This window comes from Miniopterus schreibersii (assembly GCF_964146895.1).
Source record: "Miniopterus schreibersii genome assembly, chromosome: 13".
NCBI classification, from domain to species: Eukaryota; Metazoa; Chordata; class Mammalia; order Chiroptera; family Miniopteridae; genus Miniopterus; species Miniopterus schreibersii.
In genome coordinates this window covers 49780646-49795762 of record NC_138113.1, presented here as the reverse complement: position 1 = coordinate 49795762, position 15117 = coordinate 49780646, and the positions used below count along the sequence as shown (strand labels likewise).

General features: G+C 40.8%; 1 protein-coding gene across 5 annotated transcripts in view; it reads right to left on the bottom strand.

The window, feature by feature from the left end:
- KDM3A (lysine demethylase 3A) overlaps nucleotides 1-14328 on the bottom strand; it is a 49362-nt gene extending 35034 nt beyond the window's left edge. Inside the window, exons 1-8 of one of the 5 annotated variants that reach the window (XM_081156385.1) lie at nucleotides 14238-14328; nucleotides 13437-13651; nucleotides 7512-7667; nucleotides 5952-6062; nucleotides 2606-2708; nucleotides 1754-1878; nucleotides 1428-1500; nucleotides 1237-1325 (exon numbers count right to left, since the gene is read on the bottom strand). In XM_081156385.1, the coding sequence (XP_081012511.1) occupies nucleotides 1237-1325; nucleotides 1428-1500; nucleotides 1754-1878; nucleotides 2606-2708; nucleotides 5952-6062; nucleotides 7512-7667; nucleotides 13437-13622 (843 nt within the window). In that variant the 5' untranslated portion in view covers nucleotides 13623-13651; nucleotides 14238-14328. Of the gene's footprint in view, nucleotides 1-1236; nucleotides 1326-1427; nucleotides 1501-1753; nucleotides 1879-2605; nucleotides 2709-5951; nucleotides 6063-7511; nucleotides 7668-13436; nucleotides 13652-13759; nucleotides 13779-14193 lie in introns of those variants that run through there. The other 4 variants (XM_081156384.1, XM_081156381.1, XM_081156382.1 and 1 more) reach the window with 4 other exon arrangements.
- Between the last annotated feature and the right edge of the window lie 789 nt (nucleotides 14329-15117).

Sequence of the window (15117 nt, the reverse complement as noted above, 5' to 3'; positions counted from 1 at the left end):
ATTAAATGGAAAATTCCAGAAATAATTCATAAATTTTAAATTGCACACTGTTCTGAGAAGTATACTAAAATCTCGCTCCATCCCACCCAGGACTTGAAACATTCCTTTGTCCAGTGCATCCATGCTGTACATGCTACCCAAATGCTAGGCACTTAGGAGTGAGGTAGGTTATCAGATCTACTGCCATTATATTGCAGTGTTTGTGTTCACGTTACCCTGTTTTACTTAACAATGGCCCCAAAGCACAAGACTAGTGATGCTGGCAATTTGGACATGCCAAAGAGAAGCCATAAACTTTATAACTACGTCTGTAGAGGAAAAAAAACCAGTGTGTGTGTGTGTATACATATATATATATAATTTGATATAACCAGTGGTTTCAGGCATCCACTGGGGGCCTTAGAATGTATTCCCCCACAGATAAGAGAGGGGCTACTATATATTACACTTCACCCTTGTAAACTTTAAGGCAAAAATGGAAGATAGTAATACCAACTTCCATAAGTACCTCTTCATTCTTTCCTGAACAACCTCATCAGGCCTACACACTTGGAAGGGAGAGAGTAGTATTAGATACCGTGACTTACAAAGTTGTTGGTCAAGTATCAAAGTTCCTATTGCCTGTATAAAGGTTTAAGATTCAGGAAAGCCAATTATTCCCAGATGGCCAGATTCTTAAGTATTTGTGTAACACAGGAATATGTCCTAACTATTTCAGAACAGAATTAAATCTAATACTTGAACTCACAGTGACATTTATAGAAGCCTGTACTTTTCAGGGCAGAAATTAGTAATAACAAACCAACCACTTCCTTCAAAAAATGAATGTATTTGCTTACCCAGTCATAAATGACCAGTCAAAACTTTTTATTATTGAGGAGGTGGGAATCCTAGTTCAACACCAAATCTACTCAGAATTCTAAGGTTCTTGCCCTCTTGTCATTCCAGTTGTTCTTCCAATTTGATACATACAACTCAATTTACCTTCAAAAACATCTCCGTATCGTGAAATTGTCAAATCTATTGAGAATGCTCAGAAAACATCAAAACAAAATATTTTTTACACAAAAATAGTGAACCAGAAACTTATATTATCTCCATCTGCTTGAGGGTAGAAATTATGGCCAAGATCTGGAACTAGCAAAGACGACAGCTTTATAACCACTAAACAAACTGGCCATGCACTATTAGAGTTTGGGAATGCTCCAGGCAAGTGACAAAATAAATCAAGGTTACCTCAGCGCAAGATTTTGCTTGTTTGGAAACCAGGCTTCCATTATTCTCAGAAGACTTGCGTTTTACACCTCCGGTTCTTGTAGAATTACCTAAAACATTTAAAAATAGTTAAGTTGGCTTCCCTGTTTCCCTTAACATGAGAAAGGAGAAAGACAGGAAGGAAAAGAAGGATTTTAATCAGTGTATCTTACCGCATGTCACAAAGTTATCATGTATAACTTCAACATGAATCAGTGATGGGTCAACAATTTTCAGTGCTGGAATCTTGAAAATGAATAAACAAAACAAAGATACTGGAAAATTAAAAGCTGCTTTGGAACATACCAGAAATTAGCTCTTCTAACATAACAATAGGGGTTTCTTACAAATAATCTCTTTTAGGACAGCTGTTGTATTTCCCTTTCTACTCTGTAATATTTTAACATAAAGGTGTTTAGTTCCTATAAGATATCATAATTCCTTTTTATAGTTATTTCCCCTATCATATTACATGCAATTATCATCATCTCATCTTTACCTCCTCACAGTTGACTTGAAGAGTTTTTGATGCTGGGTTTCCATTTACAACGGTTGCAGAAAACCACTGAGTCGATGGGTCCAAGCTATAAATTTTTACTTCGGAACCAACTAAGTTTTTGTCACCTTAAAAGAAAGAAAAATTCTTACAGCAATTGGGATTATCTTTCAACAGCACCACCATCCAGGATAATCTTTTCCTAAGTCTTTTAAAAATGTAGTAGACAAAATTAAATACTAACAGATATTTCTATAAACAAGACAGACATTTCCACAAAGCTAGGAGAAAATTTAAAACTATTTTAAAGCTCCACTCTCCTATTGATTAATCTTAACAGTGGCAATATATTTATTCTAGTATCTGTATCAGATCAAATAGTATCCGAAAAGTCACTGAGATCTAACTCACTGTTCTGGAAAGAATTTTTAGAAAATCCAAATTCAGGAACCCCAACAGAACTGCTAAGTCTGATAAAAAGACTTTGACTATGAAACTGACAAAGAAACTCAGTAACAGTAAATGGGAAACTCAGGATTACCAAATTAATGCCTTATTAATTTTATAGGACTGAAATTCCAAACATAACAGATTTCATATTCAAATATAGCTGACGTTTAAAATACCTAGTTTACGTTTATAATTTTCACATAATCCCTAAACTGTCCAAATTTCAAAGGCTTTATAATATATTATAGAATACATCAAGTCCTTCAATCATCTAGCTGCATGGGAGAAAGCAGCAAAGGAATTTCTAAAAATTTAGAATTAATTTCAATGAGAGAACAAGTGAGAGGGCTAGCACATAGCTTCTTAGAAGCTAATCACTGGTCAACTCATGAACTATCCACATACCTTGTAAAAGATGGCTTTCATCCAAATGTTTCACAATCAAAGCTTGAAATTCTTTACTGACGTCATGGTTATCCATAAGGGAAAGCCGAAGACTGTTTACATCCTGAGAAATGGAAAATCATTACATTTTAAGGTAACAAATAAGAAGAATTGTTGAAATTCCAGTGGATATTTCAATCAGTTTAATCAGAGGGGTGAAAGTAGTGGCAATTAGCCAGTTGATGGCAACAATGAACTGGACAGGTCATGGTAGGAAACCATCAAATGAGCACAGGATAAGGCACACTGATGTGAAACCACCCCAAGATAAGAGCAAGACAAATGCTAAGAGTGGCTCAAAGCATAATTTTAAATATGACATATCTTTGGCTATGGGAAACACAATAAGCAAACAAACAAGCAGATGAATCCATGTCCAAAACACTGTATCCCAAACACTAGGGATTAGGGAAATCAAAGATCAAAATCCAAGGGGCAAAAGACATAAAGACAGAGATCCATACTGTCAATTCACTGAAATTGCTGTTTTTAACTAATCATTTCAAACATTCATTTAACCTAACTACAGCTCCAAATGCATTCTTCAGTGGTAAAGGAGTAGAGGGTGGTGGTGACAAAATCTGAATGAACAGCCTAAATCTTCATTGAGCCAGTTTTAAAACACTCAATTCTTGGCAGCAGCTCCATTTTGGGCACTATTCCACAGTCTTCTGGCTTTGTGCATACACTCAGTTAGATAAATGTATACAGAAACTGCCTACAGGAATAACCTGCCAACCCAAACTATACAGCACAGAAGCCCTTCCAATGTCAGGCCTTCATGCTTTTCTCTCACTGTGAAATGCACACATAGTGGCCAAAAATAATTTATCCATTTCTCCCATTAGAAAGGATAACTAGTCTTTTAGAGGCCATTCTGGGAAAATGCAAGTAAGATTAGACTTAACTGAGGATGAACATTAATTACCAGGATGGGTCATCTGTGGTGTTTTTTCCCTTCATACTACTGCAATTTCAAAAAATCTAAAGTTGTTCCTATTACTGTGAGACAAAATAGCACATTAATGGGGAAAGCCACAAAGGCTCTTAAATAAGGCAAAATAATTCTACTCTGCCTAGGAGAGTTTTAGGGCTCATCAAAAGTGCCAGAGTGTCGACCTGGATACTTTCTTTTTTCTTAACCACAGATAACTGAGTCAAATTCAGTCCACAAGGTGGACCTTAAGATTCAATTCCAACTTTTGCATAGACCAAATGATTTTCAGGTTCTCTATGCATTATTTAGAGCAAGCATCCTACTGCAGTAATGACACCCCCCAACATAGTTTCACAAAGTAGAAGCCTGATGTGATCATCTATATCTACAAACGAACGCCCTGAAGCACCAAACTTTGACCACTATTATCATCAGTAAAAATAAAGAGCACACATCAGTCTCCCTCAATTAATATTATATTAATAACGTCCACACTGATAGCCCACAGTACATCTTCCTAAGAACAAATAAATTTACTGATCAAGATTTCTTTTTCAATTTCAATAAACAAAATTATGAACTCTATTTAACTGAAAAGCTTGTACATACACAAGATGTAAAAAAAGAACTATCCAGCAGAAAAAAATGCTAAGTAAAATGTACTCTATCACTCAGTAAAGCAAGATATACCCACAGCCCCTCCTATATGTTCCTTGGCCCTTCAGAGCAAGTCATTCTTTCAAGGCAGGAAAAATATCAAGATGCTTTATCTGACATATGAAGGTAACTTGCATCTGAAATTTAAAAAAAGCATCTCCCTCTGTTCCATTTACTTAAACATAAAATATAAGGTTCAGAGTACGAACTTTGTTTTCACTCACTTCAGGATATGGAAGTAAAAGTGAGACTTGAGTAGAGGAAAAAGCCAATGCTCTGCGTCTTCCAATACAGGGCCAGCAATGGCAATGCCCACTGGCCCTAAACTGCCTTTAAGCAAATAAACAGGATGATTTGTTCTACAGGTCACAGTAAAGGGTATTATTAAGCTTTATAAATTGACATCTAAAAGATATATGTTATAGTAAGACCAACATTATCCCCAAGGCAATGATCTGTGGAGATAAATTAACCTGTGTTCTTCCCCTCCCAACATTTTCATAATAAAGAAAACAATCACACATGAACAAGATCCATGAGTCTCAAGGTTGTGAAGAAAAAGGTGGGAACTTTACAAGCTAACTGGAAAGAAACACACAGACTCTCTCTCACTTGGCTCTCATTATTTGTGGTAGTTATGTTCTATTAAGTCACCACAAACACTAAATTAGTGAAGACTAAACCACTGCTCCAAGGGGAAAGATAAGGTTAGGTTCTTTCAAGAATTTGGTCACATTTTCATCAACCAATCAATACATAACCTTGTTTTATGTATATTTAGTATATATTACTGCATTATTAACCTTGAATTCAAGACCAACAGCTTATTTAACACATATATTTTCTCCCTAAGACAAATCATAGCCTCCTTGCACTTAGGAACACTAGACAACACTTTGTCACCTTTTTTTTAAATCTTCACCTAAAGATATGTTTATTGATTCTAGAGAGAGGAAGGGACAGAGAGAGAGAGAGAGAGACAGAGAGAGAAACATCGAGGTGAGAGAGAAACATTGATCTGGATGGAACCTGCAACCCTTTGATGTATGGGATGACGCTGCAACCAACTGAGCCACTTGGCCAGGGCCAGCACTACTTTTGAGGGCCATTTTAAACAGTGAAATCATCAATAAAAAGCACCAAAATTCAGCATTATGTCTCAAAAATAGACTTTTTTACAATATGAGAGATGAAACAAGAAAGCAGAATGTCACCTCATTTGACCTCAGCTGGGAACATGTGTCAGACAACTCAAATTCTTTGTCACTCTGTACATGTCCGTGAATGACTGTGTAAGCACCAATGTATTGATTTGGGGGTTACAAATATATTTTAGCAAGCAGGCAAATTCACAAACAAAGAATCCATAACTAATGAGGATTGACATATATGTGTATATATATGTATATAGATAATGTAGGTATACATAGATACGAATGATGGTCAATCTTTTAAAAATTATTTCGTATCACCTAGGTGTTTCCATACACACACCATTAACTGTAGTACCTCTGTCCTTCCAACTTCAAACAGACGGCGCCAACCCAATGACTAACACTGAGGGAAAATTTCTAACAACTATTGATGGGATGGGTTGTTTTCTCTGTTAAGATATCTGAATTAGAGCCATCAACATCAATATTTTCATTTTTATGTTAAAGGACGGTTTTATAAATTCTATTTTTAGCATTTAATATTGTTTCTGTGTTATACCTGTATAGGCTTCAAAAGTTCTTTAGAAAGAAATACTCTCTGTTGATCTCCTAGAAAGCGAATAGATGTTATGGATCCCAAACCAGCTTTGTCCAACAGAGATTTATATACCTGAAACAAAACAAAAGAAAGTAGTTTGCACCATAACTGCTGTCAGCATAATTCTGAAAACAGGGGTTGGTAACACTGCACACATGCAGGAAGAGAGAAAGCCATTAAGCTTGTTATTCACCTTGAGGATCCCGTTAACGACTATCTGTGAAACCACAGTAAGGGCACACGATTTTTATCCAATCAATAATTTAAACCAGATACACATTTGGGAGTCATTAACGCATTGGTCTGGGCCCAGAGATGCATGGCTTCCCCAAAATTCATGAAAAAAATTATGTGTATGTACACTTTTCTAGGAGAGACAGGGTCATATTTTTAGCAAATTCTTAATAGTTGGGAGAAAAAATACAACGAGCAACATACAAGTTTAACCCAAATCCTTCATCTCTCAAAAACCTCTAGGTCTTCTCACTCATGGGCAAAATCTTCAATTTGCTAGCACAGCACAGGCCCTTCACAATCTAGTCAGCCTTTCAGCCACCCTCCCAGCCTTTCCAACTACCCAAACCTGGCATTTCTGCCTTCAAGCCCCAGCTCATGTCTCAAAGTCTCAAATGTCCTCTCCAAACATAGTGATAACTCTTTTCCTCTAACAGTACCAGACTTAACGATGTGGAAATGGCACAATCATATTCTGTCAGTATCTTTAGGGCCAGAGAGTTTATGAGCCAGAGGGAAACTTAGAGACCATGAGATCAAGACTGGAAACCCTTTCAGAGGCCAGGCAACAGCCATTGTTCAGTTCTAGCCTACTGTTGTGATCAAGAACTGACGCAAGGCTCTAGCATTCCCATATCTTAGTTTTTTCAAGAGAAACTGGAAATCTAGATTTTAAAAAATATATATATCTTTATTGATTTCAGAGAGAGGAAAGGAGAGGGAGAGAGAGAGAGAAACATCAATGATGAGAGAGTCATTGATCAGCTGTCTCCCGCAAGCCCCCGACTGGGGATTGGGCCCGCAACCCGGGCATGTGCCTTGACCAGGAATCAAACCCCGATTGCCTGGATCTTAGGTTGACGCTCAACCACTGAGCCCCGTCCAGCCGGGCTGGAAATCTAGATTTTTAAGTGTACCTTCCACATTCTTAAAAGTAGACAACTAATTTAAATATTCTTAAAATACTGTGAGGGTCATAGCAAACAACTATATGTCTGTATATGTCTGCTGGTTTTTGACCTCTGCTCAGACAGTCCCCACATTACTTCCATCCCCAGTTTTCAAGTGAAGAAAGCAAGGCCCAAAAAAGATAAGGGCCCAGAGCTCCTAGCAGGGCTGACATGAGATCCAGGCTGCTCTTCTGACTCATCTACATTGTCATATATCTGTATTATTATTTTCCAGAGGGCTGAATATAGGCATTACATATACATTTTTCTTGTTTCACTCATAACAAATGAAATACCCTTTTCTCATTGAGTTCAAAAAGCCTGAGTTTTTACTCACTATCGCAGGCCACTGCACAATTCGTTCAGATATTTCAGGACACTTTCGTTCGGCTAAAACCAAGTTATGCTCCACTAAAAATGCTCTCCTTAGAAGGCCATAGACCTCTATCCATCGTCTCTTCCTCCAAGATTCCCCATCAAACTCCACACACACCTAGACAAAACAGAAAGGGAAAAAAGATTTGCTTAAGAAAAATAAACAGGAAAAAATGCCCAAGTTGAATTATCCCTTTATTATTCTACTCAAATATCTGAATGTATTCCCCTTTCCTGCTCTTACTTCTCGTCACACAATAAACTACCCAGACATGGATCCAGCTTTGGCTCCTAAGCCGCACAGGGAAGCAGAAATCAAGAGCTTTGAGGGCCAGTCTCAAAAGTTACCTGTCAGAAGCCCACAGAGCACAGAACCCCCATGTAGGTTTTTACATATGTTAATCAGACATTAGAGCTTAGAGAATGAAAGACAGAAATTTAAAAGTACTACTAATTGCTTGGCACTGTAATTCTATGTTGACATTGTTTGTGGGCTTTAAGATGACACCCCAAGACCGCAATCCACCACTTGCTTTTGAACTCCTCTGGTATCAGGAGGACTTAGCACAAGGCCTAATAGACAGCACATTCTCAGAAGCCCCTTTTAATTGAATAAACTGGGGAATTTACCTCAGAGTCTAAGACTACTTTGCTAAATAGACAAACAAGTAATTGATAAGTGACCCCAGAGTTTTCCAGAACTACCTCTAGCCTCTTATATGATAGTTAAATTACACTGGAAATACTGTTTTCCAAGTTATTATTAAGTTTTCGGCTTCTGACCTGCAAAATACGTTTTAACCCTAAAGCTAAAAGCCTTACAATTTGTATAAACATTTTAAGACATAAAAAAAATTTTCAGTCCAAAAATGATTTTGCAGAAATCATTTGCAAAACCTTAAAGGTCATATAAATGCATCAAAACACCCTAGCTTACTTATTAACCCATTATGAACATGCTACCCCTTAATTTGTTCTAACCCTTTTTAAATGGCTTGGGGTTTTTTTTGTATTTTAACTGATATACAATAGACTTCCTCAATATTTGGTGTAATAATCACGATTTCTATTTGACTTAAAATCCTTCCTCTTATTAAAGAGGCCTCTCATTTTGGGTTTCAAACAATTACTTAATAAAGCTATCAACACTGTTCATAGACAATACCTCCCTTTTCAATCTTTAACTAAAAAAAAAAAAAAATTAACTTCTATGTATCTGTCAGAACCAAATTCAAAAATCCTTTTTTCAAATAGGTTCCCTTGTTAATTGTACTCAAAACACTGTACTTTCCCTTCCCAGCACTCACCCACATTTTGAATTATTTATCTGTGGTTACCTGATTGACATATTATAAATTCTAATAGGTCAAAGTTTGTGTCTGCTTTTACTTACCACTGTGTTTCACTGGTATCCGGTCCCGAGTCAGTACTCAAGTACTTGTTGAATAAATCTCTCTCTGAATTAGGCTCTCATCTTCTATTCCTCTCATCCACTTAGAAGGGACAAAGTTCCTAACTGATATACTGGTAGTCTCTATCCCAAACCTCCTCCATTTTCATGGCTATCAGTGAAATTTAAGACCTACCCTACCCGCCCCCCACAACAACAAAACATGCATCCCTAACTTCCCAAGCAACTTCCCCCCAAGAAGCTGCGTATTTTCTTGGTACAGCAGGCTTTGAACCTTGCAGTTATTAGAGAGTAAGTGCAAATATGTGAGCACCTACTATGAGACAAGGCTCCATGTGCTTTCCTTGGTTCTATGTAGTCCACCCATCACCATAAGCAGCCAAATGGTCCTTCACAGTGTTTACAGACTGCCCATCTTCATTTCTATTTCCCTAGCCACAGAGTCTAAGTCCTCTGGTATCTTCTTCTTCTGACCCACATCACATGAACCTCAAACCCAAGCTAGCTTTGGATGACAGTTTTCCCATCACGGTGATGTAAGAGGAATGAGCATATACAAACTTCAGAATCAGGGGATCTGGTTTGACTCTCAGCTATGTCGATGTTTTCTAAGAATGAATTTAGATGCATGGAATAAAATACATAGGATCACTAAGGAAACCAATTAACCTACACCCCAGGTTAAGAAACCCTGCTTAAAACTAAGCTCTGAATCATGTTTTGCTAGCTTCAAAATGAAATTACTAACACCTACCCTCATTGAATTGTTAGGCAGATTTTAAAGACAATGTATATAAAATACCTGGCAAGGAGACGAGGTAGTTTTAAGACCTCTGTGATAATGCAAATCTTAATTTATCAGGGTATTACTCCTTCAGTTAGGAATGGGGGAGAGAGGATTTTCAATAGGATTATCTAACATCTAATTCAGCAAAAAAGTAAAAAATTGAGATCTTAAAGGGTTTCACAAAACTTAAGAAATATCACAATTCTTATCAGACTGCTATCTGTAAAGCTTATGATCAACCCTAAACCAAAATTTAGACAGGGTCTCTCTTTACATCCTAATTTTTGAGTGATTTGAAAATTAAGTTTAGCTCCTTAAAAATAATTTAGTTTATGACTTTAGGAGTATTAGGTTGCATTGGTCAAAAACTGACATTAATTCTGGTTTGAAAAAAGGATGACTTAAAAAATATGTGATAGTGCCATAGGCACAGGGAGAGGGAGTGTGGGAGTGGGAGTTGTCAATGGGGGGAAAAGGGGGGACATCTGTAATACTTTCAACAATAAAGATAAATTAAATATATATACGTTGTAAGCTTTCTTCAACATTCTTTCAAAAGTTTCCTATCAAAAGCTCATATGTCTTTTATTCGTGTCTTAAGTTTGAAGTTCTACATATAAGGATACCAATCCTCCCTCAAAACACCTCTTCTGCAGAAATTTCTATGAAATGACATACCACTAAGAATTCAAATCCAGGGGGAACTCAAGTGACTTGATCAAGCTCTTGCAAGCTGACAGGTGTAACTAGTTTTCATTCCAAATTGTGTTCTTTCCCCCATGCTACCTCAGTCTATCTACAAAAATGTTATTTATGCTGTATAGCTCCAAAGATGAAAAAGAGGCCTACTTAATTATGATTCACTACCTATCACTTCCAATTTTGCTATTCCAGAAAAAGAGAATGTCACTGCTCCATCATTAGATTATGTCTCTAAACTGCTTTCCTGTGTAAAGATAATAATTTTATGATTCCTTCATTTATTCATTCAAATATTTTGGCAAACACTACATGCCAAGCAGTGTTCTAGATGCTAAGGATATAGAGGCCAGTAAAATAAAGTGTTCTAACCTCACTGTATCTGAATATTAAAATCTAGTGTTTAAGGTATAGAGACAAACTTGGGCAAGTTATTTAACTTCTGCAAGAGTCAATTTCTAACACTAAAAAAATGTGGTTTACCATCTAGGATACACTTGTGAGGATTAAATAAGGTAGTCTTTACCTGAACTTCTTCATAATCAACTAGATATATTGTATCTGAGATATAATGTATTTGTTACAAAGTCTCTCTCAAGGTAAAACAATGTTAATAAGCTTTGACCCCAATAATATCATCCTCAACTAAGCAAATCCGTCTAGACAGACCGGTACTTCTACCAATACTAAAAAGTTGGACAGTGCTTGAGTTTTATTCATTCATATTCATCTCAGGCCCCAGTCCCACCCCACCCCCCAAAACGCAATATCCCTAAACCCAGGTGTAAGTAAGGATGGTTAGTTACTTAGTTCTTGCCTGCATCTCATCAAGCATAATTTGGTTCTACTGTTTTAAAATTCCATGTTTTTATTGATACGACATGCCTTCTTCTATCAACTAAGGAAGATAGCAGTAAGTCATGATTAGAAGAAAGACATTGAGTAGATTTGTATCTTACATGAGACTGAGTTGTGAGGTCTGCAGGTAAAGCAAAAATCCAATAGAAGTAAAAGTTCTTGAATTAAAACCCCACTGTCTCCAGGTCAGGCACCTTAGCTCAGTGGAAAGGACACACACGAAACCTAGATTCAAATCCTCCTCTCTCCATCATTTGGTAACTCATTAGGCAAGTCTAAACAAGACTTCTTTTCCTAATTCAATTTCCTCATTCTGAAAATGAACATATTACCACCACCTTGAAGGTTGGGGGTTAGGGAGATATGGAGATTTAAAAGTATACACTATAAAGGACCTCCTAGATTGCCTCCCCGACCCAAAAGGTACTCAATCACTATTGGGAAAGAGAACACCTAGTCTCTCATCTTTAGAAAGAACTAAAGACTATAAAGTTTAAATCAAACCTTGTGTCCATTCAAATCAGTGAAAAACAGATACACAAGAGAAAATTTCATTTTGGCAGGTGAAATAAACCACAGCAACTATGGTTGAAATCTAGTACACAAAGCCCATTTTATGGAGAAATCATAGCCTAAAGCAAACAGCCTGACCATCTCTGCACCACACCACATTCTCTCTATAACATCAAAATCTGGCTTGCTAGGGGGAGTGAAATGGAGGAGAAAATCAGGGAGTATGATATTTAAGAGTGTGAGCTCAGAAGGCCAAACTTCCTGGGGTAGAACACAGGCTGTGTGAATTCCTAGGTATGTGACCTTAGACAAAATACTTCATCTCCCCCAGTGCCAGGATTTTTATCTGTAAAATAGAGCAATATTAGTACCTACCTCCCGAAAAACTGCTGTAAGGATTAAATAAAATCATGGCTGTGAAGTGCTCAGCATGATTCCTGGCACGTGGTTAAATGCTCACTGGTAACAACACCTTTTCAACATGAGACAAGGCACACTACATAAGCTTTAAATATATATACCACACACCCTTTTCCCACAACCCTTTACAGAGTAATACAGGTTTGGGCATGCATGGTCACCTTGAAAGTATTCAAATGAACAGTTTCAGAAATCAAAACATATTCAACTGTCAATGCTAAAACTTGCTTCCCTTGTTTGAGCAGTTTTCAAGAACAAGCAGAGATGATGACCAAGATACTGAAATACCCATTACCCAAGTTCAGAAATCTCTTGGGTTCTGACACCGCTTCTTCCTTCAGGTTATCATCACTTGGGAGTCTTTGTTAGGGCCCTTTTCCCACCTATTTTTGCACAAAGCAGTCTTTGTTGGTACAAAGTTTTCACACCAATACTTCTATTAGAGCGTACAATCAGAATTCATCCCTTTTTGAAAAGACCCACCTGAAAAAGGTTCTGAGTGCTGTTCTGATTAAAAATCTCTGGCCACACTTGTTCTCATTTCTTTCCCTTCCCCCTAAACACCAAGGTGGACTGTTTTGAAGCCATTCCTCCAACACGCCGTAAGGGGCAGCTGGCGCCGCCCCAGCCTCCATATATGGTCCTATCCCACACCCACCCACAGACTTACCCTGCACCCCCCGGAGCCCACTCCGGCCCTGATCCACCATATACGGACAAATACCCACCCTAATATGCATAATAGGACCAAGCTCCTCCCCCTACACACGCTTCATTTCTAACTGGACTAAAAGTTTAAGAAGTTGGGTGAAGAATTTAAGAGGAACGGACAGACAGACAAAACACACAACTGAAAGCACTCCCAAGCACCAGCCCTAAATTCTTAATGATCCCAAAGGTCACCCACTAGCCCCGCTTGATATTAACAATACTCCCCCTGCGGAGAAATCCTCACCCGGTCCTCACGGGGCGGCGCGCCGGGCAGGACCGAAACGTGTCTGAACCACCCCTTAAAAAGCCCATTTTTAGACACGGGCCAAGTCCAGGCCCAATGCACTCCGGCTCTACACAACCATTTCAAAAACTTTCAAAAAGGTCTAGTTTCCTGCGCCTTTCAAGACGCCAACTTTCTGACCGCCCTTTTCACAAAAGGGGAGCGCGGGGAGCTGGCCGTGCCGCCCGCCGAGGCCCTGCTGTACCTTCAGGTCCTTCTTGGTCACGTCGGTGTGGGAGACGGCTCGGATGGTCCCGGACAGCCAGGGCCACTCGGCGACGCGCTCCACGTCCCAGCCGTCGTGGCCGCCGTCGCTGCGGTCGGCTGCGGACAGGCTGAGGAACCGCTTCCCCACCAGCACCGGCCAACTTTCTGTGAGCGTGAGCACCATGGTTCCACGCCTGCAGGAAGGGCTCCTCCCTGCAAAAACACACACACACAAAAAAACAAAACGCGATGGGGGCGGCAGGTGGTAAGGGGCCGGCGAGTCACGGGCGGGGGCGGCGGGGGCAGAGGGCGGGGTCCTACCCCGGCTCCGGGGAGGACGACGACGACGACGACACCCCCGACGGCCGCCCGAGTGAAGGCGGACCCCTCGGCCGACCCCTCCAACCGCACCCTCTCCGCCCCCCGTCCCTCCCCCACAGCGAACGCGGGCCCAAGCGCCGCGTGACCCTCGCTCTCCCAAGTTTCGCTTTTCCAACACCTCCAACCTAAACGCAGAGAGAGTGAGGGGAGCGTTATTTGCGGCTGAAGAGGATCTTTTTAAAGTGTTCGCCCCTCACCCCAGAAAGAAAAAGGCCCCGACGCTGAGAGCCCGTCCCAGGCGGCCGAGTCCCCCCCACGGTGCCGCACTTGCCCCGCCCCGACACCCCGCTTCCCGGACGCCGATCCCCCGACGCCCCTCGCCCCCGCCTGCGGCGCACGGGCGGGCGGCGGGGCGGCGGGTTCGGCTCCCTCACCTTTCTTCCTCCTCTCCCCGCAGCCGAGGCCGCGGCGCTCTTACCCCGCCTCCCTGAGTCACCCGCGGCGGCCGCTGTTTCCAACCAGCCAGCCGACTCAGGCTCTGACTTGGTTCAAGAGCTCTCACAAGACACGCACTGCCTCCCCGGCCCGCCCCCTCGGAGCCGCTGCCGTCGCTCATTGGCTCAGTCCGCGGAGCTGAGCGAGGCTCGTGGGGACAGAGCCGACCGCGATTGGCCGGCATGGCCAGGGCGGGGCCAGAGGAAAAAACAATTCCTTGGCTGCCTCCTCCCTCTGCCCTCCCCCTTCCGACTCCCGGACGACCCCCATTAGTTAAAGTACACCAACGTAAGCGAGAGATCCCTCCGCCACTGCCATTCTTTTCATTTGTGGCCTCACGGAACGCAAAAAAGTCCAGCGAAATCGGTTATCAACTTTAGGGCGCAGAGGGCAATTGCAGCGGTGCACAGATAAGACTGAACGCCGAACCCCAGGGCTGTAAGCGCCTATTGGATTTGCTCCTCAAGTGCACAGGCTGTCGACGGAAGATGAGCTTGCTACTTGGCGGAAGAATCTCACAGGAAAGGGGGGAAGGCGGTGCGGAGTCCGTGGGGGAGGAAAGAGACGGGAACGTGCGGTTTCAGGCGTACTCAACTAGAGGGTGGAGCGACGGTGCTTCGGCAGCTGGTGCGCAGGCGCTCCGCGGAGCGGAGGCTGGAGCTTGGGCTGCTGGGCGAAATGGCCGCGGGAGGCGCAGGCGCACGTGGTGCTGATCATGGAATGTGAAGTCCGCCATTTTGAAAGAAAAATGAAGAAAGGCCTGGAGTCCTTGGGAAATGATGTTCATGAAATCTACAGCAAAGGAGGCCAGTCATGACAATGTAGAATGGGATTTTTTTTTTTTTCTAATGTAAAGGAAGAAT